This window comes from Mesoplodon densirostris, chromosome 4 (assembly GCF_025265405.1).
Source record: "Mesoplodon densirostris isolate mMesDen1 chromosome 4, mMesDen1 primary haplotype, whole genome shotgun sequence".
NCBI lineage: Eukaryota > Metazoa > Chordata > Mammalia > Artiodactyla > Ziphiidae > Mesoplodon > Mesoplodon densirostris.
In genome coordinates this window covers 5,590,981-5,616,760 of record NC_082664.1, presented here as the reverse complement: position 1 = coordinate 5,616,760, position 25,780 = coordinate 5,590,981, and the positions used below count along the sequence as shown (strand labels likewise).

The window sequence follows — 25,780 nt, the reverse complement described above, 5'->3', positions numbered from 1 at the left end:
GTATAGTTGTAATGACCATTGTTCAGTCTTCCTTCTACCTTCTTAAACATATGTTATGTATAGTTGTAATGACCATTGTTCAGTCTTCCTTCTACCTTCTTAAACATATGTTATGTATAGTTGTAATGACCATTGTCCAGTCTTCCTTCTACCTTCCTTAAACATATGTTATGTATAGTTGTAATGACCATTGTTCAGTCTTCCTTCTACCTTCCTTAAACATATGTTATGTATAGTTGTAATGACCATTGTTCAGTCTTCCTTCTACCTTCTTAAACATATGTTATGTATAGTTGTAATGACCATTGTTCAGTCTTCCTTCTACCTTCTTAAACATATGTTATGTATAGTTGTAATGACCATTGTTCAGTCTTCCTTCTACCTTCTTAAACATATGTTATGTATAGTTGTAATGACCATTGTTCAGTCTTCCTTCTACCTTCTTAAACATATGTTATGTATAGTTGTAATGACCATTGTTCAGTCTTCCTTCTACCTTCTTAAACATATGTTATGTATAGTTGTAATGACCATTGTTCAGTCTTCCTTCTACCTTCTTAAACATATGTTATGTATAGTTGTAATGACCATTGTTCAGTCTTCCTTCTACCTTCTTAAACATATGTTATGTATAGTTGTAATGACCATTGTTCAGTCTTCCTTCTACCTTCCTTAAACATATGTTATGTATAGTTGTAATGACCATTGTTCAGTCTTCCTTCTACCTTCTTAAACATATGTTATGTATAGTTGTAATGACCATTGTCCAGTCTTCCTTCTACCTTCCTTAAACATATGTTATGTATAGTTGTAATGACCATTGTCCAGTCTTCCTTCTACCTTCTTAAACATATGTTATGTATAGTTGTAATGACCATTGTCCAGTCTTCCTTCTACCTTCCTTAAACATATGTTATGTATAGTTGTAATGACCATTGTCCAGTCTTCCTTCTACCTTCTTAAACATATGTTATGTATAGTTGTAATGACCATTGTCCAGTCTTCCTTCTACCTTCCTTAAACATATGTTATGTATAGTTGTAATGACCATTGTCCAGTCTTCCTTCTACCTTCTTAAACATATGTTATGTATAGTTGTAATGACCATTGTCCAGTCTTCCTTCTACCTTCCTTAAACATATGTTATGTATAGTTGTAATGACCATTGTCCAGTCTGCCTTCTACCTTCTTAAACATATGTTATGTATAGTTGTAATGACCATTGTTCAGTCTTCCTTCTACCTTCTTAAACATATGTTATGTATAGTTGTAATGACCATTGTCCAGTCTTCCTTCTACCTTCTTAAACATATGTTATGTATAGTTGTAATGACCATTGTCCAGTCTTCCTTCTACCTTCCTTAAACATATGTTATGTATAGTTGTAATGACCATTGTCCAGTCTGCCTTCTACCTTCTTAAACATATGTTATGTATAGTTGTAATGACCATTGTTCAGTCTTCCTTCTACCTTCTTAAACATATGTTGTGTACAGTTGTAATGACCATTGTCCAGTCTTCCTTCTTCCTTCTTAAACATATGTTATGTATAGTTGTAATGACCATTGTTCAGTCTTCCTTCTACCTTCTTAAACATATGTTATGTATAGTTGTAATGACCATTGTCCAGTCTTCCTTCTACCTTCTTAAACATATGTTATGTATAGTTGTAATGACCATTGTCCAGTCTTCCTTCTACCTTCTTAAACATATGTTATGTATAGTTGTAATGACCATTGTTCAGTCTTCCTTCTACCTTCCTTAAACATGTTATGTATAGTTGTAATGACCATTGTTCAGTCTTCCTTCTACCTTCTTAAACATATGTTATGTATAGTTGTAATGACCATTGTTCAGTCTTCCTTCTACCTTCCTTAAACATATGTTATGTGTAGTTGTAATGACCATTGTAATGCCTTGCTCTGTTATCTGTGTCACTTGTGTGTTTAGTTGGGTTTAGAGACCAGAATCTGAGTGTTGTGGTTGGTCATTGTTTCTAGACTTCTTCTGTGCACAGAGCTAAGAAATGTTTTTCTTGTTAAGAAAAATATATATCATTGTTAATGCTGACTTGTCCAATTCAAATTTAGCATTACAGAATTTTTCTTTCGCTTCTTTGTTTTTATATGTTTTTGATCTCTTTTAAACTGAAAAATTTTATTTCTGTCTTCCTGACCACAATTTTTTGGGTGTATGTGGACACTAGCAATGTAATGACTGAAAACAACTGAAGATTTCTCACAGTTCTTTTTGTCCACAAGGTATATCCAATTAGGGTTTACCATCAGATTACTGGTTTTCTGTTCATAATGTATATTCAACTGAGGATCTGCCTTAAACTACTATGCTTTAATATCTCTTAAAATAAATCCCATTTGTGTGATTAAGCTACCAACTCAATACATGTTTAGTTTCATTTGCTTAATTTTGCTTTCACATTTTAGAGCCTGCTTTTTAAGTTAATTTTGTTGTATAATTTTATAAAATATGTACATGGTTCTGGAGAAGGGATTGGAAAACTACAGCCCATGGGCCCAATCTGGCCTACAGCCTGTTTTTGTATGGTCCTTGAGTTAAGAATGATTTTTACATTTTTAAATGGCTGTCACACACACACACACACACGCACACAGAAGAGAATGCAACAGTGACTGAATGTAGCTTCCAAACCCTAACGTATTTACTGTCTGCCCCTCTATAGACATCCTCTACTTCCTGCCTCTAGCCTGTCTCCCCGATTCTGCCCTCTCCCCTCTAGAGGCAGTCTGCCTGATTTATTTATTTAGTTTCTGGTTTATCTTTCTACTGTTCTTATGGAAGCAAACACAAACCTCTCGTATTTACTGTACGCCCTTTTCCTCTCCACTTGCCTTTGCACTGAGCAGTACCTCCTGGAAGCCAGCCCACAGCAGGCGGGGAGATGGGCCTCCCTCTGTTTTACAGCAGCACACATGGTATTCCAGAGTGTGTCTGGACTGATGTCTGTTTAACTGGTCCCTTCTTGTACATTTGGGTTATTTCTGCTTTTTTAATTTTACAAGTAGTGCTGCTTTCAGCAGCCTCGTGCTTATGTTTTCTGGTGTTTGCTGCTGTAACTTTGGGATCAGTTCCTACAAGTTGGGTTGCTGGGTTATGTATATTGCCGAGTAACAAGGCACATGCTGGTTTGCTTGGTGTCACCCAAATTCTCTCCATAGGGACTGTACCATTTTGCGTTTCTGTCAGCAGTGTGCAAAGTAAGTAACGCCCAACAGCCACCTAACGGAGTGTGTTGTCAAACTTGTGGCTTTTCTAATCTGACAAGTAAGAAATGATATCTCCACATAATTTAAAATTTCGTTTCTTATGAGCAAGATTGAAGGGCCAGTTACATTCCCCCTCATATGAACTCTCTATTCACTTCTCTTGCCCATTTTTCTGTAGAGCTCTTGGTCTTTTTCATCGATTTTTAGACCCTGTCTGTATATTAAGGACAGTGACCTTTGCCTCTAGTATAAGTTGCAAATATCTCTCCCATTTGTCTTTTTTATTTTTCTTAATTATTTACCTGTTTTTTATGCCGTGCAATAATGTTTATTATTATTATTGCTACTGCTATTATTTTCATGTAGCCAGATTTATGCATCTTTTCTCTTATTGCTCTGGCCTTGGAGTGATAGCCAGGGAAGTTTCCCCTACTCTCAGATTTTGTAGAAAAATTCAGTCATACTCTCTTTTCATATTTGTATAGTTTCTTATTTTTTAATATAAATTTCTGTTTTTTTTTAAAAAATTATCCACAGAGAAGTTTTGGTGTACACTATCCCATGTGATTGGCTACTTTTACTTGTGTGATTTTTTTTTTTTTTTTTTTTTTGCGGTACGCAGGCCTCTCACTGCTGTGGCCCCTCCCGCCGGGGAGCACAGGCTCCGGACGCACAGGCTCCGGACGCACAGGCTCAGCGGCCATGGCTCACAGGCCCAGCCGCTCCGCGGCATGTGGGATCTTCCCGGACCGGGGCAGGAACCCGTGTCCCCTGCGTCGGCAGGCGGACTCTCAACCACTGCGCCACCAGGGAAGCCCTACTTGTGTGATTGTAAACCGTAGAAAGGGGCTCTTTACTCACCTCTCCAGTTTGCCATTGTGCAGAGACCCCTTGCATCTTAGAATTTGAAGAGACCAATATATTCAAGGGGAAGGAATTGAAATTTGGGGAGAAGGGACTTGCCCAAGGACTCCCAGCCCCATCCCACGAACTAGCTCTGGCCGGCCTGGGAAGAGGTTTATGAGCATCTGCTGTGTGTTGGCCGCTTGGCCAGGCCTGTCACCGTCCTTCACGCCCAAGCTGTAGGTCCTGCTATTAGCCCCACCTTATAGGTGTGGAGACTGAAGCGCTGCGAGGTGAGCTGCCTGCCCAGCAGCGCGCAGCCAGTGATAGGCCATCAGGCTCAGATACCCGGGTGTCTGCCTGAGAGCTTGGCCCTCCCGCCTCCGACGTCTGGTGGTGGCGTGCATGCACTGAGCCCTCCCCTCCCCTCCCCTCCTCCCTCCACGGTCTTGGAGGTCCTTGGCGGAGGAGGTGTCCTTGTCTCCACGCCGAGGGCCATGGAGGGCCCTGTGAATGAACGTCATCTCCCAGGGCGCCTGCTGGAGCCGGTGGCAGCAGGTCCACGTGCATTGCCTCAGCCCCAAGGGCCCGCCTGTTACTGGCAGCCAGAGGCCTTTCAAGTTGTCCTTTCGTTCGTCCGTCCATTTGTTTATCTGCTCATTCACTTATCCAGCCCTTAATTCAGCACAACTTACTAATGCCTGCAGTGTGCAGACCCAGTCCTGGCCCAGGATGCCCCAGAAATGTGACAGGCGTCTGTCCCCAGGAACTCACAGTCCTGTAGGGCAGGCAGGTGGCCTTGGCCCATCCTGGGGGGCCCAGAGCAGTGTCTCCCTCACTTTCCCTTCAGGCTTGGGTGCAGAGGACTGGCCGGGGTGGAGGGGAGGGGGAGCTTGGCCCCCAGCCCTCCCTCTTTCTGGGGTCCAGCAGCGCATAGACGTGAGAGGCTGGCTTGTTGTCCAGTCCAGGCCCCTGGTGGTGATGGCTCAAAACCAGCCGCGGAGAGGGCGGGGACGCCCCAGGCACACAGTGAGTCAGCAGCGGGCCAGAACTGGAGCCTGCCCCCTAACCCCGCGCACCTGGGAAGTGGCACGGCCCGGGGAAGGGAAAGGTGAGCCTTCGGATGAATCCAGAGCAGCCCAGAGTTACCCAGGTCTGTTTGGTGGGCCAAGCAGACAAGATTTTAAGGATATCAGGTGATTTTCATCACACCTGAATGTGTCTTGATCACGTCTTCCATTTTTCCCAAAGCCGTAGACTTTTGGCCAAGTGTCTACAACTGTCTGCCGACAGAGGCCCTGGTTGCCAGAGAGTCTGAGTGAGGTTCCCTCTGGATCCAGCTAGTTAGGCCCGTGTAGCGCTGTCCCACGCCCCTGGGATGGGACGTACCAGCTGTCGGTGTAATTAAGGTTGCCATAAAACCCACCAGCTAGACACACAAATGGCTCCGGTGCTCTTTCCCGCGGCAGCAGCAGTTGTGAAGGCCAGTAAATCATGTTCAGCGGCAATCACTTCAAAGGTCAGCCTTCCACTTACAGCCGCGCTATTGGCAGGGATCGCCCGTAACACGGCTTGTTTCCCGGCCATTCGATTTTACGACGCCCTAATGAATTGGGCCATTTCCATCCATTCTCAGGAAGTGTACAGAACAAGGGTTTTTGTTCTCCTGGAAAAGGCAGGTGGGGTGTTGGTAGGCACGTGGGTAGTTCTGCCGGGGACAGGCCGAGGACCCCTGGCACATCGCTTCTCTGGGCCTTTGCACCGCCCTCTGGGAGCAGCTTCCTCCTGCTGCCATCAGGAGATGATTTCTGTGAAACCCCCGGCCTGTGGCTGGAACTCAGCGGGCCCTCCTCTTCCTCCAGGCTTTCCTGGGTCAGTGTGTTTCCCGAGTGCGTGTGGGGATCCAGGTGCCGCCGCTGGAGAGGGCTCAGGTGCCCATGGATGTCACGGTCCTGCCCATCGGCAGCCATTCCCTATGGGCTCTTGGGGCTGTGTCCCCGCCACCCGGGAGGAGACGCGCCTCAGTGCACAGGCCACATCTAGGGACGTGAGTTGGGCCGGACTTATTCCTCTCCCGGCACTTGCTGCCCCTGCCATCCTTGATTCCCTGCTCCTCGCCTGGACTGTGGTGATGGGGAGGGCGTCGGGAAAGGCGGCAGGAAGGCCTTCAGGCCCCCCGTGGCCTTGGCAGATGGAGGCCTGGGGCTGCTGGTCGAGAGAGTGGTGTAAGTCAGAGGTGACCGTGGCGCTGGGGACGGGAGGAGGGGATGGATCTGGAGCCACGATGCCGGGCCTTGCTCCCTCCCCTCCCTTCTCTTCCCACCAGAGCAGATTCCAGACCCTGCCCTGGGACGGCGCTGTCCTTTGAGTCGGGATGTTGTGCACTTATCAGAGCACATGTTGGGGACTCTGGGGGTCCACGTCCCCTCCCAGGCCCTAGACCGCGGCCCCAGCTCCAGACTGGGCAGGCCAGAGCATCTGCCAGCAGCACAGCTCCTGTGCCCCTCCTGGCCGGGGTTCTGGAGCTTTCCTTCCAGTCCACACTCCAGGACACTCATGGCTACGTGGGAGGGCAAAGCGGGCATGTGGGATCCTGGCGCACAGAGTGGGAGAGGAAGGGAGGGAGGGAGGTGGCCAGTTCCACGCTGCCTGGGTAGCAGCTACGCAGGCTGGCCAGTGTTCATAGGCCTGCAGGGCTGCCCTCACTTTCCTTCCCCTGGACTACCCCTCAGGCTCCAGGGGGCCCACCCTGAAATCGCCCTAGCTGAGGGCTGCTTCTGAAGAGGCTCAGAGAAGGTAATCGTTTGTTTCCCACCCTCCCCCAGGAATTTGTCCCAGAGTTTACTGAGGCAGGACTTGGCCAGCAGGAGACGGGGATGTGGGCCCCAGAGAAGCACCACACCCTGGCCCTGCGCCCTGGAGCAAATCCCTGCATCTCTCTGAGCCTCAGTGTTCCTCATCTGGAGAATGGGTCTCAAAATACCCCTCTGTCTAAATTGGATTTATGGAGTGCTGCATTTAATGTGAATTTGACTTATATATATTTGAAAGAGGATGATAGAAAATCTAGGTCTGAAACATTTGAAAGTTTGTAAACTCCAGTTTTTATTTTATTTATTTACTATTTTAAATTATATTAATTAATTTATTTATTTTTGGCTGCTTTGGGTCTTCGTTGCTGTGCGTGGGCTTTCTCTAGTTGCGATGAGCAGGGGCTACTCTTCCTTGAGATGCATGGGCTTCTCACTGTGGTGGCTTCTCTTGCTGCAGAGCACGGGCTCTAGGCACCACAGGTTTCAGTAGCTGTGGCGCATGGGCTTAGTTGCTCTGCGGCATGTGGGATCTTCAGGGATCAGGGCTCGAACCCATGTCCCCTGCCTTGGCAGGAGGATTCTTAACCACTGCGCCACCAGGGAAGTTTCTAAACTCCAGTTTTTAAGTAAGTGTGAAGACCGCTCGTTTCACGGCCGGCTGCCGAGGTGCCGGAGAGCTGTGTTTATGCTGTGGCCACATGGTGGCGCTCTGGGAGCTGGTAAACAGGCCGCCAGGCCTGGCAGGCGGGCCTGAGGCACTGTGCCCGCGGCCCGGTTGCTCACTATTGCAATTTAAAGTGTCGCCCAGGAGTTTACTGCATGGAGGTACGTGTTAGTCCGGGTGCTGGGACCTCCACCCTGACCCTGCCCAGCCCAGTTGCTGTAGGCTGGAAGGTTCATGTGAGAAAACGCCCTGAAGGAAGCGGAACAACAGCTTGACGCTTGATTGTGTTAGTTTAGAGACAGGAGGCTGTGGAATGTTGGTGATGATGTAAGAAAGTAAGAGTGTCTTTAAAGCTAACTTACGTGCTGCGGTTCCGGCTCCGTGGGCTCGAGAACACTGGCTCCCGCGAGGCGCTTACCACTCCAGGGACGTTAGGCTGAGGCTTTGAAAGCTGTGAATTACGTGACCTCTTCAGAAGCAAGACCCTCGCACAGAGTATGGCCCTGGTATTGATGGGCATCACTGGTGTCTTTAGGTGCCCTTGGCTAGGCGTGGGCCCTTCCTTAAGCTCTCCTTCATTGGGCCCCCGCTGCTCTCCAGGGGGCCAGTCTGACTGGGGAGATCTTCATGCCTCCCTGGGCCCACGCGCCAGTGGGTGTGGGGAGGCCGTGGGATGCGGAGGACTGTCCGCTGTGGAGGTATCACGGGGCAGGTCCTGAGGTCACCCCGCAGCAGCCCCACCTCCACGCTTGGGCTCCTCAGCCTGGGGGCGTGTTTTCCAGCACCAGCCTCTCCAAACTCTCCAGCCCTCAGGGTACTCGGTGGCCCTCCTTGTCCCTGTCTGTGGGCACCCGCCCTGTACCCCTGGGGCCCACCGGCATGACAGGTGCCCGCTCTTGCAGGTGGTGAGAAGCTACAAGGCCACCATCCAGCAGACCCTGGACATCCTCTTCCTCCGGGAAGGCTCCGAGTTTCTGAGCAGCACCGATGCTTCGAGCCGGGACTCTGCCGACCGCACCATTATTGCCTGGGATTTCCGGAGCTCCGCCAAAATCTCCAACCAGATTTTCCACGTGAGAAACCCTGTTTGGCATTGCTTTCAGTTTCAGGGTGCCTCCGTGTAGTCCCAGGCTGTCTGGGGCCCCAGGTCACTTCTGCGGAGATGGTTCAGCAGACAGGACCTTAGGAGACAGATGGGCTGCTTGAAATCTGTAGGGTCGGGGAAGGCAAAGTGCAGGTCCAGGCCGCCCAGAGAACCTTCCACTGGCTCCCAGATCGGAGTGACTGCCTAACGGTCCTCACACTCGTCCTCCGCCCAGCACAGCCTGGCCCCGCGGTAAGCGTGTGGAGGGGCGGCCCGGTGCAGATCCACAGGAATGCGGATGCACCCCCGAGACACCCCTACCCTCCCTCCGCCACCCCAGCCAGCCTGCAGGGTTCCACCTTGCCCCGGCTCAGTGGTTTTGGCAGGGGCTGTGACTCAAGGGTTCAAGCAGGGACCCCAAAGGTAGACCACCTGCATTAAAATCCTGCATTCACCACTTACAAGCAGAGGGCCTGGGCCCATTATTTACCCTCTTTGATTCTCATTTTTCTCTTCGTAAACTGAGGGTGAGAATGTTTCTTGCCTCATAGAGTGGTTTTGAGAATTAAAAGACATAAATACTTATAAAGAATCTAGCACAGTGCCAGGCACAGGGAGTTCTCCATAAAATGCACCACCTCTCATCACCAGCACCTCTATTACCATCTCCAACACCCTCACCACCATCATCATCATCACTACCATCGTCCTCAGTCATCACCGTCACCCTCACCACCATCACCATCATCACTGCCATCACCGACATCACTATCACCACCCACCATCGTCTTTTAAGATTTCAAATGAGCTATGGCTGATCTCTTCGGTGCTGCCATCCTGAATTTAAAAATATATGTCAGGTGTATTTATACACCATCCTCCTCTCCCTGCTTTTTCCCTTGTTCTTAGAGGATTCTAAGTGACCCTGAGCCAACCTGCCTCTAGACCTTCACTTCAGGGTTCTAGTGCAACCCACTGGGGAAGATAAGCCCTGGGAGGGCCCGGAGGGGCATGTCTAGCCATCGGGGCATCCTGCCTCTGACGGCCCTGCAGAGGCCAGGGAAGCAAGTGAGGTAGAGAAAGTGCTGTGTGCCTGAGCCACCGGCCCTCCTAGGGTCACACCTCGTCACCTTCTGTGCAGGCAAGCAGGCACCCCGCCTGGTAACATCACACCAGGAGCTCATTATCAGGTTACCGTGTGCCTCTGACAGCACATTAGTCAGCAGCCATGGTCCCAACTGCTCCTGACGTCACCCTCTGAATTTGGGCTCATTTAGAGGCTGTGGCTTCAGGACATCACTTAGAACACGGAACAGGTGTACAATGGAGAAGGGAGCTTTTAGGGGTGTTTCTGTGTGACCGAGCCTGTTAAACAGTGAGATTTCCCCTCCTGTTTGGAATCCCTTGTGCAGGCGTTTACCTCCCCGCTTGGCCAGTCACCTTCTCACTTACGATGTGTTCTGGCTGCGTGGGACCCTGGGCTGGGCCGGGGACCCTTGACGGCTCACTGTGGAGGTGGGGAGATGGGCGTGTGGATTCATTTTCTATCGCTGTGTAACAAATTACAAATTACCATAAACCTGGTGGCTTAAATCAACAGAAACGTATTCTTTCAGTGACGGAGGCCAGAAGTTTGTAAAACTGAAATCTAGATGTTGTCAGGACCCGCTCCCCTTGGAGGCTCGGGGGAGCATCTGTCCCTTGCTTCTTCCAGCTTCTGGTGATACTCGGCTTGTGGCCGCATCACTCCAGTCTCCATGGCAGCATCTTCAGGTGTCTCTCTGCTCCGTCTGCACGTCGCCTGCTCTGTGTGTCTCGTCTCCTCTGCTTCCCCTTTATAAGTGTGCGTGTGATTGCATTTAGGGCAGTAATACACGATAATCTCCCCCTCTCAAGATCCTTAAGTTAATTATATCTGCAAGCTCCCACTGCCTTTTTTTGGGGGGGGGCATATAAGGTGACATTCACAGGTCCCAGGAATTAGGACATGGAAGTATCTGGTGGGGCATTTTTCAGTCTACTCCAAAGGCCATGAGCCAAGGAGTGCAGGGGCCCCTAGAAGCTGGAAAAGACAAGGGAACAGATTCCCTCCTAAAGACTCCAGAAGGAAAAAAGCCCTGCTGGCATCTTGAGTTTAGTTAGCCCAGAGAGACCGTTTCGGACTTCTGATCTCCAGAACTGTAAGATAATAAATGTGTGTTGCTTTAAGCCACGAAATTGGAGGCATTTTGTTACAGCAGCAGCAGGAAATTCACACAGACTCCTAAGCCAAGGTCTGGGCAGAGGGCCCGAGGCCCCACAGGCAGAGTTTGGGGGGTCAGAGGCAGAAGCCCAGGTGGGAACCTCCTCCACCCTCTCTGTGGCCCTGCTGTTTCTCAGGAGAGGTACACCTGCCCCAGCCTCACCTTGCACCCGAGGGAGCCTGTGTTCCTGGCGCAGACCAACGGCAACTACCTGGCCCTCTTCTCTGCCGTGTGGCCCTACCGGATGAGCAGAAGGCGGCGCTATGAAGGGCACAAGGTACCTCGTCCCCGTCCCCCAGGTGAAAAGTTGTCCCACTGACAACGCCAGCAAGGGGCTTGCGGCCCCTGAGGGCATGGACCCTCTGTCCAGGCAATTTGTGTTTTCTGTTTCCCAGGTGACCCCATGCCACGTGGCCTGGTGTCCACTCTAGGCCCCGGGCCACATCTGGGCAGGGACAGTTTCATTGATCTGTCGGCTCACGTGGACAGGTCACGGGGCTTGGGGAGGGGCGCAGGACGGGATGGGTGTGGGGCTGTTTCTCCATCTCCCCCTTTCCCTGCTGAGGGCTGCCTCATGGGACAGAGCCAGTGGGGACCCAGCGCCTGGCGCTGAGGCCAGACGCCATCAGCTGTGCTAGAGCCGGGCTGTCTGGATTACACTAAACCAGCCTTGTGACACAGGCCGATGCCGGGGCCCCGGCCTCAGGGCAGGAGCTCGGCCGATGGGTGTGAGGCCCAGCCCTGCTCCTGGCCGGCTCTGGGCCCCAGCCCGCTCCCCTGTGGGAGGGGCAGGTGAGGCCGTGCGCCCTGTGCCGCGTGGCCTGCTCACCCCGGGTCACCCTCTGCAGGTGGAAGGCTACTCGGTGGGCTGCGAGTGCTCTCCAGACGGTGACCTGCTGCTGACGGGCAGCGCCGACGGCCGGGTCCTGGTGTACAGCTTCCGCACCGCCAGCCGTGCCCGCACGCTGCACGGGCACACGCAGGCCTGTGTGGGCACCACCTTCCACCCCGTGCTGCCCTCCGTCCTCGCCACCTGCTCCTGGGAGGGCGACGTTAAGATCTGGCACTGAGCCTCCCAGCGCGGAACCTTCCAGACACCGGCCGGGGTGGGTGGGTGTGTGTGATGAGGAGGATCTGAGGTTGGCTTCGGGGTCAGGCTCGGGTGGACGCTGCCTTCTCCACCCTCTGAGCCTCAGTGTCCTCATCTGTAAAATGGGGACAAAAATCCGTGCGTCTCGGGGTTCTGAGGACTACATTGGCAAAAGCACCTGGCACGGTGCTGGTGATGATCAATAAACGTGAGTGTTTTGCTATTTCTTGTTATTTCAGCGACAAATATGTATCAGCTCCCCACTCGCAGGCCTGCTGGAGCTTGGAGACAAAAACTGGGGTGGGAGCTGGATGGGGGGCAGCCCCCGGGGGCTCTGGGTCCAGGTCTGCCTGCCCCCGGTCTCCCAGGGCCTGCTCAGGCGCGGGCCGCCCTCTCCCTCCCCCAAAGCGTGGCCAGCGGGGCCCCCGGGTTTGCCCGAGCCCTGGGCCATCTGCACTTCTCCTTGCCCACTGCCTGTCAGGTGTGCGTGCTGCCCACGGGAGTGCATCTGCCCCGGGGGAGGGAGCAATGTGGAGAAGCAAAGGGCCCTTGAGGAGCCTCAAGGAGCCCTAAGCCCCAGGAGCCCAAAGATCCACCGATGGGTGAGGGTGGGGACCAAAGGTGCACGTCTGAGGACAGGGGCATCCCTGAAGCCTTGGAAGTCTCCCTGGAGGGGGCAGACCATGAGCCTGTGAGGAGGGTGTCCCCGGCAGGGGGTCAGTGAGAAAACACAGGGGACCTGAGGAGGAGGCCACAGGAGCAGGTGGTGCCCAGCCTGGCCTCTCCAGAACCTGGGCTCCAGGCCCGGCTCTGCTGTCAGTGTAGCTGAGACCAAGTCATATTTCCTCTCGGAGCCTCAGTTCCCCCCTCTGTAAAGTGGTGTCAGAATCCCCAGCCTGCAGGCTTGCTGTGAGGGTCCAAGAGGTCAAGTGTGTGGTGGGTGTCAGCACCCTGGGAGCTCCAGTCTGGGGAGGGGGACTGGGCAGATTGGGAGGGGCTCTGGGGCTTGCTGGGGCTGGTGGTAAACATTGATTTCAGTGTGTCTGACTCACCCCCGGGCCCTTGGGGATCTTGGGGTCCACAAGCAGAGGGAAGGGCAGTGCAAAGCCCCTGAGGCGGGACTCATCCTGGGGGCCGACCCCTTTTCTGTCCTTCGTCCTCGTCCCCTGCAGTCAGCACGAAGCCTGGCCTGCAGTGGGTGTCGAGCGGATGCTGTGTCCCCGAGCTGGGCTGGAGAGGCCAGAGCCAAGCGCGTGGGTGGGTGGGGAGCACAGGATCCCGGGTGTCCCTCACACCAGGGAGGTGAAGAATGGCTCCAGAATGGCTCAAGGCTCAAGAAGGCTCAAGAATGACTTCTCTGGTGTGGAGGGAAAGATAACCGCACCCCACGCTCAGCCCTGGCAGAAGTGGAGGCCCGCACGGGGGGCTGCCCAGCCTGAGCAGAGGGGAGGCTGGGCGTGCATCCACTCAGAGCCCGGGCAGGCAGTGGACGCTCCTGCCTCACCCCTCACGCCCCCAGGTGGCTTCGCCTGCTCTGAGTGGGGAGCTCTGTGACCTGTGAAGACCGCCCTGGGGTCACTTCCTCTGTGAAGCCTTCCCAGGTTACCGCTGCCTCCCACTGCCCCCTGGGCTGGGCCCCTCTTCCCCCCGCACCCCTCACCCTGCTCCTTCAGGGCTCCGAGTGTGACAGGCGCCCTGAGCCCTGTCCCCTCCTGATGCTGCCTTCCAGGGTGCATGCTCAGCGCAGTGCCCACTTCCCGGGCTCGCAGGGCCCTGCTCCCGGCTGCATCCCTGGCCCCTGCGTGCGGGAGGCATTCTGTGAATAACTGCAGGTAAGACCTGCCCACAGGATGTGGGCTTTGGGATCAGACGGCCGTGGACTTCAGCCCCGTCACCCCCTTTCGCTCTTGTGCGGTCACAGCCAGTGCTGAGCTGCCCTGTGCCTCAGTATCCCCTGCTGGAAATGAGAACTCACAGGACGCAGCTTGTGGGGGTTCGCGAGGTTGGGTGCGATGGCTCTCGGCAGGCCGTGTATGCAGCCGGCGCTCGGGAGCCGGCAGCGGGGGTATCGGTATTAGCGATAATATTAGCTTCGGTGTCAGCCCAGCCCCTGGCGCAGGAGTTGAGCCAGTTCAGGCCAGAGGGCGCAGTTGGGTTCCTCCTCAGACCCGGTCTGGCGAGGCCCTCTCCGGTCCGTTCTGGCCCACTCTCACGGCAGAAGCCCCCAGTGAGCTACGCCCAGCTGACAAGTCTCAGGGAAGGCCTCTGACTGGCTGGCTTGTGTCACATGCCCGCCCCAGACCAGGGGTCCCTGGCCAGGCATAGCTGCCACTATGCAGCTGGAGGGGAGAGTGACGGGACCCCCACAGTATTGTCATGAGGGTGTGTCCCCCCCCAGGTCCAGCCTGAACAGCCCCTTGGCAGGCATTTGTCGGATGGATTGACCACGTGTGAATGAACCCAGACACAGACCGGGAGGGGAGGCTGTGCTCGTCTGGGGCGTAGGGGGGCCTGGCCTTCCCAGGTGCCTCTCGCCCGCCTCTCTTGCCCCCACCTTGCATCCAGCCCCAGATCCTGGGGCCCAGATATCCTGCTTCCTAGCCCAGCCCGAAGCGGGCGTTTATCTGCCTTCCCTGATGCGGAGTGTCTTCTGAGTGAGAATTTCATCTCGTGGTTTGCTGACTGCTCTCCCCACTGTGATATGTTAATACGACCACTCATTTGTTTAATGAGCATCAGTTATGGACTGTACTCAACTGGCTTCGGCGTGGGTGCTGGGGTGTGGCCAGGGGACGACCTCCCTGTCCACTGAGCTGCCCGGCCCCTCCCCTGTGCTGAGTCCACACCCTGGCTACCTGCAGCCCTGTGGGATTTGGGGCCAGGACACGATGGGTCCCAGACCCATCATCTGCTTGCATGGGGCCTTTGTGGGCTGGTACCCTTTCGACTTCTCTTGGGGCAAACACCAGCCAAATCTCTGTCCTTGGAGGCCGTTTCTTTACCACACTGGTCACCTTGAACCAGCCGAAGCTCTGACCCTCCTGGGACAGGGATATCCAGGTATCCCCAGACACCACTGCGGCTGTTTCTTAGCACCCCTCCCCTGTGGATTTGATTTCTTAACTACGTGCCCTGCAAGCCCTACCCCCTTCCTAGGTTATTTTACTGGGAAGAATGGCAGGTGCTCTCCGTACCCTTATCTGTTTCTTTTTCCAAGTGCTGTCTTCCAAAGAGCATTCAAGACTCCTGATCCTCTGCAGGGTGTCTAGGAGTTCACCATTTGCAATTTTAAAACAAGAGAGCTAAATTTAGAAAGTACGGAGCAGGAGTGAAAAAGGAGTGTGGGCTGTCCCCTCCACCCACCTTCCTGGGGCTGAGTGCCTACCTTCGCCTCACCCATAAATCTGAAATACAGATCTGAAGCCGTCGTGGGAGAAGAACGGTTTCATACGGAGATGCCAGCGTGGCTGTGTCTGCTGCTGAGCGTGGCCGTGACTTTGCTGAGTGAGGCTGATGCTCGCAGCCCCCGTGAGGTGGGCCCCCCTCCCTCGGGACCCCTCTCTGGCCCAGCCTGGGGCTCTCCATGCAGTGGGACAGCCACCAGTCTCGAGGGCCCCTGGGAATCTCACGAGTCAGTGTCCTCAGGCTCCAGAAGGGGAAACTGGCCCAGAGGGCCCAGGACTTGCCCAAGGTCACACAGCCCTGCACTGCCTGCTGTGGGTTGAGAAGAAACATGGACAGAAGGGCCGGTGGACGGTGGGTGCACAGCCAGGGTCCTGTGGGGAGTGAGGCAGGACTGGAGTGGAGCAAAGGGGGTGCTTGGTGAAGGCGGGAAGCCCATCCCGGCTGCAGCTGGCTTCAGAGGCCATGGCAGGACAGCTCTGTGAGGCCTGTTGGCCATCTGCGGGGAACAGCACTCAGACTCTGAAGTGACCGTATAGGGGCCTGGCCTTCTGGGCCCGGACTGCAAAGTCCTTGGGGTTCCGAGCCCTGCTGTCCAGTCTCACAACCCACGTGGTGCTGACACGGCTCAGGGCCCCTCTGGGAGCGTCTCTGAGTGAGAGCCTGCTGGGTGCCAGGGGCCATGTGTTTTCCCCTCCACCCTCCCATTTGCCCCCCAGTTCGGTAAGGGTTGCTTCCTCACCTGCCCACAGGGAAACTGGGCCCCAGACAGGGGAGCTGACTCCTGAGCCTCTCCACAGCCCCTCCCCTGCCAGGAGGCTGCTTCCTGGGGGTGCATCTGCTCCTGGGGGTGGGCAGCCGGGCCTGCAGTGGCAGGTCAGGTGCAGGCACCCTGGAGCTACACGAAGCTGGGTGGGCCGGAGAACTTCAGGCGTGCACCTGGGCCGAGGTGGTCCCCTCCCAATGGGAAGTGCCCAGCCCCTGGAAGAAGCAGACATAAAGCCCCCTGGAGGAGGGGGCCTCCATCCTAGGCCTTGCAGAACGTTCACAAGTACTTTCTCAAGGGCATCAATGAGCATGCTCAAAGATAACCAGGCACACAAAGAAACCAGGCGACAGGGGCAGGAACCAAGATAAACAGGTCTACACAGACCCCACCTGATGGACGTGTCAGACCCAGACAGCCAGCTGTGCCCCTCTGTTTAAGGAAACAAAAGGCAAGCTTGGAAATATCTCCAGGGAATAGGAAACTATTAGAAAGCGGCACAGTGGGTTTGTAGAATAACCAGACAGAACGTCTAGAAATGGAAAACATTAATAACTAAAACTAAAAACTTGGTGGCTGTGTTTGGCAGCTGAGTGGACGCAGCAGAAGAGAATTAGTGACCTGGAAGAATGCAGGTTGAGCACGGTGACACCAAGGTGTGGGTCTTAAGGAGGCAGGGACACAGAGGTAGAGGCCACAGAGGTTCTGATGGCAGTCCCAGGAGGAGGGAAGGGTGGAGAAATAGTTTAAGAAGTAGCTGAGGATTTTCCTCAACTACTGAAATACACCAATCCACAGATGCACCAATGAAATACACCAATCCACAGATACAAGACTCCCTGCGAATTCCCAACAAGGAGAAATCCACAGCGAGACACAGCTCAGGGAAATTGCAGAAAACCAGTCAAAGGGAAGATCTTCTGCAGCTGGAGAGAAAAAGACAGATTAGCGCCAAAGGAACAGCTCCTGGGAAGGGGGGAATGATGGCGAGTCCCACCCCAGCAGGAAGCCAGGGGACATCTCTGTGCACTGAGGGAAAGAGACCCCCGCTGACATTCTCCCCAGTGAGAATATCCTTCAGAAATGGGGCAAAGACATCTTCAGAGCAAAAAAAAAAAAACAAAAAACAAACAAACCCAGGAGAGTTTGTCACCAGCAGAGCCGAACTAAAGGAACTCCTAAGGAATCTTGAGGCAGAAGCAAAGTCTATAAGGAACATTGTATGAAATGGCAATAATAACATTTAGCAGGTTAGACAATGGAGAAATTCAAACACTGGATGGCACGGTGCCAGGGCGGGGGAGGAGTGTTATTATCAGGCTGCCCTGGCCTCAGAGAGGGGAGGACGGGGGGAGACACCCAGGGCCACACGTCCCGAGATCAAAAGGCAGGGGGGAGAAGAGACTACCCAAACCCAACTTCTTTCCACCGACGTCTTTTATTAAGGAATGCAAAATACAGTACTGAGACGGGGCATGCATCACAGACAACAGGAAAGCAAGCGACAGAAACCGGGGTCGGAGGGCCTCATTACATCTGAGGTAGAGCGAGGTGGTGCCGGGGAGCGGGACACTGGGGGGACGAGCACCGGCCCCACTCGGGACTACGGACCACGGGGGAGCTGGGGGGTGGTCGTCGGCCACACGGCGAGAACAGCTGAAAACGTTACACATCCCTCCACCCGTTCCAGTCCCCCTCTTTGTGGACAGAGCGTCAGGGTTCCCTTGTCGCTGGCTGGCGGCGGCGGGGGGGGGGGTCTCCGCAGGACACCGTCCTTCCCTCTGAGGGGCAGGCCCCACTCGCCCTCACCCGAAAATCAAGGAGCGTTGCGTCCAAAACGCCTAGGCCGCCATCCAGGGAGCTGGAGGCTGAGTGCGTTAAGAAAGACCCTCTTGCTCTATAAAAATAGTTGCACGTTATAAAAGGGGGGATGCTCATCTCCGGTGGGGAAGGAGGTTGCTGTGTGAGAAACGGTCCACCCTGGCGGTGCGGGGGCGGACGAGACACGTGGGTGGGCCCCCACCTGGGCCCCCGCCCCCACCCCCACCCCAGGCTCGACGGGGTCCTCGTTTGCGGGGCCGGGAGGATGGGTATCGGGGAGGCGAGGCAGCACCCGTCGGGACCCGGTGTGTGGGGTGGCCACGGCCGAGGCCTGCACGTGGGTGCTCAGTTGAGCAGGGTTCCGTAGAGCTGGGCTTTTGTGAGACTGTCCTTGCGGCTGAGCCCCGAGCCGCCAGTCCGAGGGAAGGCGGGCTGGGGGCTGAGGCGGGCGCTGGGGTGCATCTCCGGGGAGGCCTCCATGGAGCTGGGCTCCAGGGAATCCCTGGAGCTCCGGGGGCTGTGCTGGGGCTCGGGGCTGCCGCCCGCCCCACAGAGCTGCACCCCGAGCCTCTCCCGCTCCCCCTCGCTGGCTGCGTAGCTGGGCAGGGGCTCAGCCGAGCGGCTTGGGCTGAGGCTCAGGTCACCGGCCGCCCGGAGGTAGCGGGGCTCGGCCAGGTGGCCCTGGGAGAGGTCATCGCCCTCCGAGAAGCTGTCAGCCTTGTAGCTGGCATAGAGGGGGCTGGCGCGCCCCTCGGCCTTCTCGCCCGGGCCGCCTCCGGCCCCAAAGTAGCGGTCGTTGAAGCCGCCGGGCGAGGCGCGGCCGGGGGCGGCGGCGGCGGCGGCGGCAGCGGCGGCGGCGGCGGCCGGGAAGGGGTAGGCGCCGATGTCCTCCACGCTCAGCGGCCGCCACTGGCCGCGTACGTCCTCTGCGGCCAGCCGGGCAGACCCCGGCTTGGCCCGCAGGTTCCACAGGTTGGGGGGCATCAGGGCGGGCTGGGGGCCGGGGGAGACCGGGAAGCGGTAGGGCTCGGCGGGGTACGGCGACACAGTCCTCGGGAACCCCGGGGCCGCCTCGGCCTCGAGCGGGGCGGCCACTGCAGCCGCGGCCGAGGCGTAGCGTGGGCTGCTCCCGTAGGCCGCAGGCGGCGTGCGGCCGAAGAGCTCGTCGCGGCTGTTCAGGTAGATAGCCTGCTGCGAGGCGGTGAGCGTGCTGGCCTGGGCGTGCTCCTTCTCCTCCGACGTGGCGCTGAAGCTCGAGTAGGAGCTGGACGTGGGCAGCGAGGCCGCGTAGCCCCCGAAGGCCTCGTGCCGGTAGCCCGCGGGGTAGGCCGCCGCCTCGGGCTCCTCCTCCTCCTCGGCCGCGCTGTCAGTGGAATTCTGGGCCCGCAGGAAGCCCACGTCGGTCACGGGCCCGTCCGCACTGGGCCGCCGGTCACGGCGCCGCTCCTCGGGGCAGTAGAGGGCCGTGTCGCTGCAGTAGATGTCCCCCTTGTACGGGGGCCGGGGGCCCGGCTTTTCCAGCCTGTCGCGGAAGGCCAGGTCACGGGCTGAGGCATCCGACAGATGGGAGGACAGGCTGCCGGGGTCTGGCTTCTCCAGCACCTTGGCGAGGACGCAGGGGGGGACACTGTCAGCGTAGGCCGGGCGGCAGAGCGGGGAGGGCAGGCTGCAGCCTTGCTTCTCCATGTGCAGGCTCACGTGCTCCTGGAACTCTGAGGGCAGCTAGAATGGGACGCCGCGAGGAGGAGGGGACGGGGATCATGGTCAGCCCCGGACTGGCAGCCGAGGCTGACCGACCGGGGACCCGCCCAGGGCCTCTCTAATCCCACCAGCTGGAGCCGACGCCCGGGATGCTCTATTTCACAAGCTCCCGGGATGTCCCTGCGAACCCCTGGTCACCGCCACCCACCCCGGCCCACTCTCGTGGGGCACCGCAGAGCCTGGAGGCTGGAACCCGGCTCTGACTCAGGCCTTTCTCGGGACTTCCCCTGAGGGGCTGACTTGCTCTCCCAGCCTCAGGGTCTCTGGGAGGGCACCCCCGGCCCACTCACGTGGCCTGGGTGCTCCCAAACCAGACAGACTCAGAAACAGATGCAACAAAGATTCAGGGCCAGGCGCCCAGCGGTTTCCGCAGGAGCTCCTGGTGCCCTTTGGGGGGCGTCCCGCTACTGTTTGATCTATTTTGTGAGCGTCTTAGGTGTGGCCCAGGCTGGGGAGATGGAAGGTGGAAAGGCCTGGGTGAGGGGAGGGGCAGCCTGGCTGGGGTGGGAGCCCTGGGTCCGAGTCTGGGCCCTGTGGCCTTGGCCCAGTGACTCCCGTGTGAAGCCAGTTTCTTATCTCTGAAAATGAGCCCTGTCAGGAATTGTACCCAAACCAAACCACAGGGTTTCGCGGAGGCTCACACAGCGGGTGGGGACTGGGGGCAGTGCCTGGAGGAAATGGGGGGTGGTGCGCTGGCTGTCCGGGCTGGCGGGGAGGTGTGTATGCGGCGGTCCGTCCACCACTTAGAGAGAGGCCAGGGCACAGCAGGATGGAGTAGGGCCAGGGGGCCTCGGGCGCAGCCAGCCCCTTCGCCCTCAAGGGTGGGACCTGCGAGGAAGGGGCCCCGAGTGGTGGCAGGGGCAGCGGTGGGCCTGGTGGGGGCGGGGCTCACGTTACCTCGGACACCTTATGGCCCCTGCCGTACGTCTGGCTGCACTGCAGCAGCTGGGCCGCTAGATTGCAGTCCTTCCTATAGAGCTCCTAAAAGACAAGAGAAGCTGTTTTGCACAGGCTCACCCCTCGCCAAAGTCGCTGCCACCCTGACCGGTGCCCAGTGGCCAATGCGGAAACCGGCGGGCAGAGCCGGCTGTGCAGTGGGCAGGACACGGACCCTCTCTGGGCCTCACGCTCTTGCCTGCAGAACGGGGGCCTCTGCTCTGGCCTGAAGCCGCTGGTGCATGGAGGGCGCCCTCCCAGGCAGTCCCATCACTGACCCGGGTGGGAAGCTCCCCCAGGGCGGGGGGCAGTGGGAGAAGAAGGGCCCGCAACGTGCCCTAAAGTCCCGGAGGCCCCAGGCATGGACATCAGGCCCGGTCTCCCTGCTCGCGGCCTCTGAGTCCCTCGCAAGGAAACGCAGTGGACAGTGCCGGCACCGGCGAGGGACGAGGAACGGGCCTGCTGCTCCCACGTCTCAGAGTGAGGCCTGGACACGGGCGTGGCTGCAGGGCCGGGCAGGGGTCAGGGCAAGTGGGGGGCAGAGGGCCTGTGTGACCCCAGGTCCGGGCGGGGACCAGCTCAGCCTCCTGAGCTGAAAACAGATGCAAACAGTAGGAATCGAGGGGATTTGGTTTCATCTTTGGAAAATCTCTGTTGCATGTTCCTGCCGCTGGACCTTGGTTCCCAGTGCCGCCCAGGGACCCTCTGCAGCCAGGGCTCTGGCGGGGGCAGGGGGTCTGGGGTCCACTGATGGGCCCTGAGGTCCACCTGCTCCCATAGTCTCAAGTCAACCAGGCCCAGGCGTCCTGCAGCTCAGGTGAGCTGCTGAAGGCGTGGGCGCCCCTGCCATCCCCCAACCCTCCACCTTCTGTACCGAGGCTGGTGCCCCGACTTGGCCTGCACAGGGGAGGGAACCCAGGTCCCCCGCTCCTTCGAGGCATCCCTGAAAGGGTATAGTTGGTTGAGAGCTGAGAACTGGGCTCCTGTGAGGCCCCAGACTGGCTGCCGCTGGCATCAGAGGGCTGCAGGCACTGTCTGGCCAGCCCAGACCTGCCACCAAGTTGTTAACAGTCTTCTGAGCGCCGCCCCTCATCTCTGTGCCCTCTTCCGCCATCTCCCACCTGTGGCATCTCCACCTGGCTGTCCAGGGCCCGGCTCTAGCCCTGCACCTGCCGCCCCCTCCCACGTCTCCCCCAGAAGGTCCCAGCCCAGGAGACGGCAGGTGGCTCCCTTCCTGCAGACTCTGCCCCCTGCAGTCGGGCTGGACCCATTTTTTCTTCTCATAACCCACATCCCAAATCGGTCCATCACTTTGGTTCCAGCTTCAAAATATAACCAGAATCCAAGCCCCCCCGCTTCCCACCTCCCTGGCCGCCATCCTGGCCAAGCCACCATTGTCTTTCTCCCAGATTGCTGTCTCCTTGACCTTCCCACTCATGGCTTTGTCCTCTAAGGTCTGTCCTCAGCAGAGCAGCCACCGGAGCCCAGTAAGAGTAGGTTCAGTCAGGCTACGCCTCTGTTCAAGAACCTTCCGTGGCTCCCTACTTCACTCAAGAAAAACCCTCCAGATTCCTATAGGAGCCTATACAACGCGGCCTCCTGTTACCCTTATGACCTCAGACCCTCGGCCTCTCCTCCCCACAAGAGCCCCTTCTGGTCTCTTTGCTGGTTTTCAAGTTACTCAGACCCACCTTTGCCGCTGTGGCTCTTTCTGCCTGGAAGAAGCGCCCTTCCCCGCTGTCCCATGGCTCCCTCATTGCTTTCAGGTCTCAGCTCTAGCAGCCTCTTCCAGAAGCACCCGACTGAGATTCCCTAACCCTGCAACTGGCAACTCCCAGCACCATCCCCTGCTTTATTTTTCTCTGCAGCATTTAGCACTTCTAAGTCACTACACAGTTGACCTATCTATCCTGTTTGCTGTCCGCCCACCCCACTCCCCTGCTCAGATGTAAACTCCACGTGGGCAGGGCACTTGCTTGCCTGTGTTGTTCACACATATTCTCAGAGCCTCATAGGGTCTGGCCCGGCGAGAAGCAGATGCGCATCAGTGAGTGTGTGCTCAGCTGACGGGTCTGTGGAGGGCAGCGGGGCCCTTCTCGCGGGACCCTGGAAATCAGGACCCACAGATAGCCACAGGACTCTGAGGTCCACTGCGAGTGGCCGAAGGCAGGAGTCCTGAGTGGCCACGCCCCAACCCTGGGGTCAGGAAGCCCTGCCTTGACTGGGACACCGTGGCCCCATGCTCCCTATTTCAAGTCCCATCTCCTTCCAGTGGAGGGTCTCGTGGGATGCAGTTTGTGAGGCAGCCCCCGTGCTTCCCCAACTGCCCAGGTACTCCGTGAGGTCCGGACCATCCCGTCTGTCCACCCGGCCCTGTGCCAGCCCCTCAGGGTCAGAATGGCCAGGCACTCACGTTGTCCTCCGATAGCTTGTCGATGGTCACCTTGGCCTCCAGCAGGTGGCTGTTGAGGGCGACAATCTCGTGGCTAAGCGCTCGTTTCTCTTCCTCATAGTGCTGGCCCTGGAGGTGGGGGACGGGCAGAAGAGGGAGGTGCTCAGCAGTCAGCCAAGGCCTGGGGCCTCCTGGGTCCCCTCTCGCAGCCGATAATGTGGAGGAGTTTGGAGGCCAAGGCACGCAAGGGTCAGAGCACAGAGCAGCCCATGTTCCAGTCCCGCTCTGCCAGGGAGGAGCCAGACGGCCTTGGGCAAGTCACTGCCTCTCTGAGCCTCAGTCTCTCCTCTGCACCGTGGGGACAGTGACAGGTGAGTGCTGGGCAGAGACAGGTGGGACTGGCCCAACCCCGGGAAGCAGGGAGTGGGCAGGGTGGAAACGAGGCCTTTGGCCCAGCTCCTCATGGGCAAGGGCATGACCGCCAGGCCCAAGGTCCTTACCATGGTTCCAGAGCTGGGGGCCCAGGGCTGGGAGTGCTGGGGTGAGGGGGGGTGTGGCGTGCACTCACCATGCGGTATAGCTTGTCCTCCAGCTCCTGGTTGATCCTTTGCAGCGCCATGTAGTTGCTCTGAATCCTGGAACGGAGGCCTTGAGGTCACTGCTGTGCCAGGCCTGACCCTCCCACAGCCCCTGTAGCCATACAGCCCCCTGAGGGCTGAACACAGGCCCCACCCTGCTCTAACTGCTCCTGTGCTAGAAAGCATCTGATTGAAGCTAACTCGTTGCAACATTTCCTGGGCCAGGGCCGAGGACCCCTGCAGATGAGAAGGGAAAGCCTGTTATTCACAAGGGACTCTGCCAGGTCCTCACTCAGAGCCGGTTAACTCACAGTTTACATACAGTCCTTACAAGGCTGGCGAAAGGGTTTACAGTTCAATAGCAGGTTAGCAGGGGTCTAACCTTAAGACTGTGTGATGTGCCCTGGGGTGAGTGCTGGGGACACACAGTGAATAGGATACGGTTCCCCCTGGAAGAGGCTGAGATGGAGGCAAGTGTTGGGTGGGAAGCCACTGCCGCCATGAGGTGTGACGGTGGAAGGGGCAACCTATGTGTAGTGTTATTGCCCCTGTCTTGCGAGTGGGGAAACTGAGGCTGGAGGTGCTTAAGTAGTCAGGGACCAACAGCCTCACTGCAAATCCAATGCTCTATAAACATTTAAAACAAACCAAGCCAACAGCAAAGTTTGCGGTTTCTTTACATTCTTCCTAAAAGAAGCCTGGAAAGCGTGTAATATTTTTTAGAAGAATATCCATCTTACACGTGCAGCACGATGTTTACAGGAGTTTTGTTTTTAAAGGAGTCAGTGCTCAGGGTCCCGCACACCTAGCCTGCCGTCACTGGCTGCTGTGCTGCTCAAGGGAACCGTCTCTAAATGCTGGTTCACCTCCAAGGCTGGACATCGTTTTCCGGTCAAAACCCCAGGCGACAGTGGCTGGGGTCTGGGTCTGGAGAGGGCTGCTTCTGTATCATGCTGCTGCCCCACCACATAAGTACAAGAGAAGGAATAAGCAGGGGACGCAGAGGTGCCTGGGGAGAGCCTGTACCCGGCAGTAGCCAGCGCCAGTTCAGATCCTGGTTTGGCAGCTCTTGGCACAAAGCGCGACTCTTGTCAGGGCCGCCTGCCCTCGCCGAGCCCTGGACTCCCCGTGTACGAACGGGGTCACCAGCTCGGGTGGGAGGCACAGCTCTGCTAGCGGCAGGTCGCCGGCCCCGCGCCCCGCGCCCCGCGCCGCCCAGGCCCCGCCCTTCCCAGGCCCCGCCCCTGGCCCCGCCCCCTTACCTGCGCAGCTTCTCCGTGACCTTCTCCAGCTCCTCCTGCGCTCGGCGCAGCTCGATTTCCAGGTAGTGGCGGGTGGAGTCGAACTCGGTCTCGAGCTTCTCGAGCTTGTGCGTGGTGTAGGACAGCCGCTTGCGCAGCTCGCCCTTCTGCTCCTGCAGCGCGCTGCAACGACACGCGGCGGCGGGCCGGGCCGCGGCGCTGAGCTCGAGGCGCCGGTGGGTGCGCACCGGGTGCGCCCGGCCGCACCAACGCACGCGCACACGCCCCGCACGCACGCACACCGCCCCGCCCCCGCGCCGGGGGTCAGGGTCTCTGACCCTGAGCCAGTCTGGCACTGGGGGGGCAAGTGCTTGGGGCGGCTTAAGGGACCCTGCTTTAAAGAGCGCCCATCGGCACCCAGTCTCTCGGTCTGGGATCCGACCTCCAGATGGCACCGCTGACAGGGTCCCCCACGTTTGCTCCTCCACAGCGCTGGCTGGGGACGCTGAGGCCCAGAGGCACTAGTACCACACCCTAGACCAGGACTGTCTTCCCCAAATCGACTGTGTGGTCGGCCAGGGAGAGGATGAGCCTGGGTGCCCCACGCCCAGGCAGCATCCGCCACAGTGGCCAGCTAGCTGCACAGAGCATCAGACACTCAGAAAACCACTGGCCTGCTCATGTCTCCCTTCCTCCAGGAAGCCTTCCAGAGCCAGGCTTGGCTCTTGAGGCTCTATTTTCCCCACAGGCTGAGGCTCCTCTGGGACCCCGGGCCGCTGAGTTCCCATGCTCAGGAAACAGAAACGGGATGATTCACCCTCTGAGCCATATGCCATCAATTCACATCAGCTACCGCTGGGCACAAGGCAGGAGGGACAGGTGTGGTGGCCACACCCAGGGG

General features: G+C 57.0%; 2 protein-coding genes across 9 annotated transcripts in view; one reads left to right on the top strand and one right to left on the bottom strand.

Moving 5' to 3' along the window:
* WDR25 (WD repeat domain 25) overlaps nt 1–12,189 on the top strand; it is a 146,902-nt gene extending 134,713 nt beyond the window's left edge. For all 6 annotated transcript variants that reach the window (XM_060095636.1, XM_060095635.1, XM_060095637.1 and 3 more), the window contains exons 5-7: nt 8,468–8,638; nt 11,029–11,169; nt 11,741–12,189. In XM_060095636.1, the coding sequence (XP_059951619.1) occupies nt 8,468–8,638; nt 11,029–11,169; nt 11,741–11,962 (534 nt within the window). In that variant the 3' untranslated portion in view covers nt 11,963–12,189. The remainder of the gene's footprint in view (nt 1–8,467; nt 8,639–11,028; nt 11,170–11,740) is intronic.
* A 5,894-nt stretch (nt 12,190–18,083) lies between these two features.
* On the bottom strand, nt 18,084–24,957 carry BEGAIN (brain enriched guanylate kinase associated). Of its 3 annotated transcripts, XM_060097884.1 has the most exons (5): nt 24,901–24,957; nt 23,629–23,695; nt 23,082–23,189; nt 20,630–20,713; nt 18,084–19,675 (listed from the first exon to the last, which is right to left on the bottom strand). In XM_060097884.1, exons 2-5 carry the CDS (start codon nt 23,677–23,679, stop codon nt 18,317–18,319), a joined length of 1,602 nt encoding a protein of 533 aa, XP_059953867.1. In that variant the 5' UTR covers nt 23,680–23,695; nt 24,901–24,957; the 3' UTR covers nt 18,084–18,316. The 3 variants fall into 3 exon arrangements, with proteins under 3 accessions (XP_059953867.1, XP_059953868.1, XP_059953869.1); XM_060097885.1 differs by lacking the exon at nt 20,630–20,713 and having other exon boundaries at nt 18,084–19,693; XM_060097886.1 differs by lacking the exon at nt 20,630–20,713.
* Nucleotides 24,958–25,780: the final 823 nt, after the last annotated feature.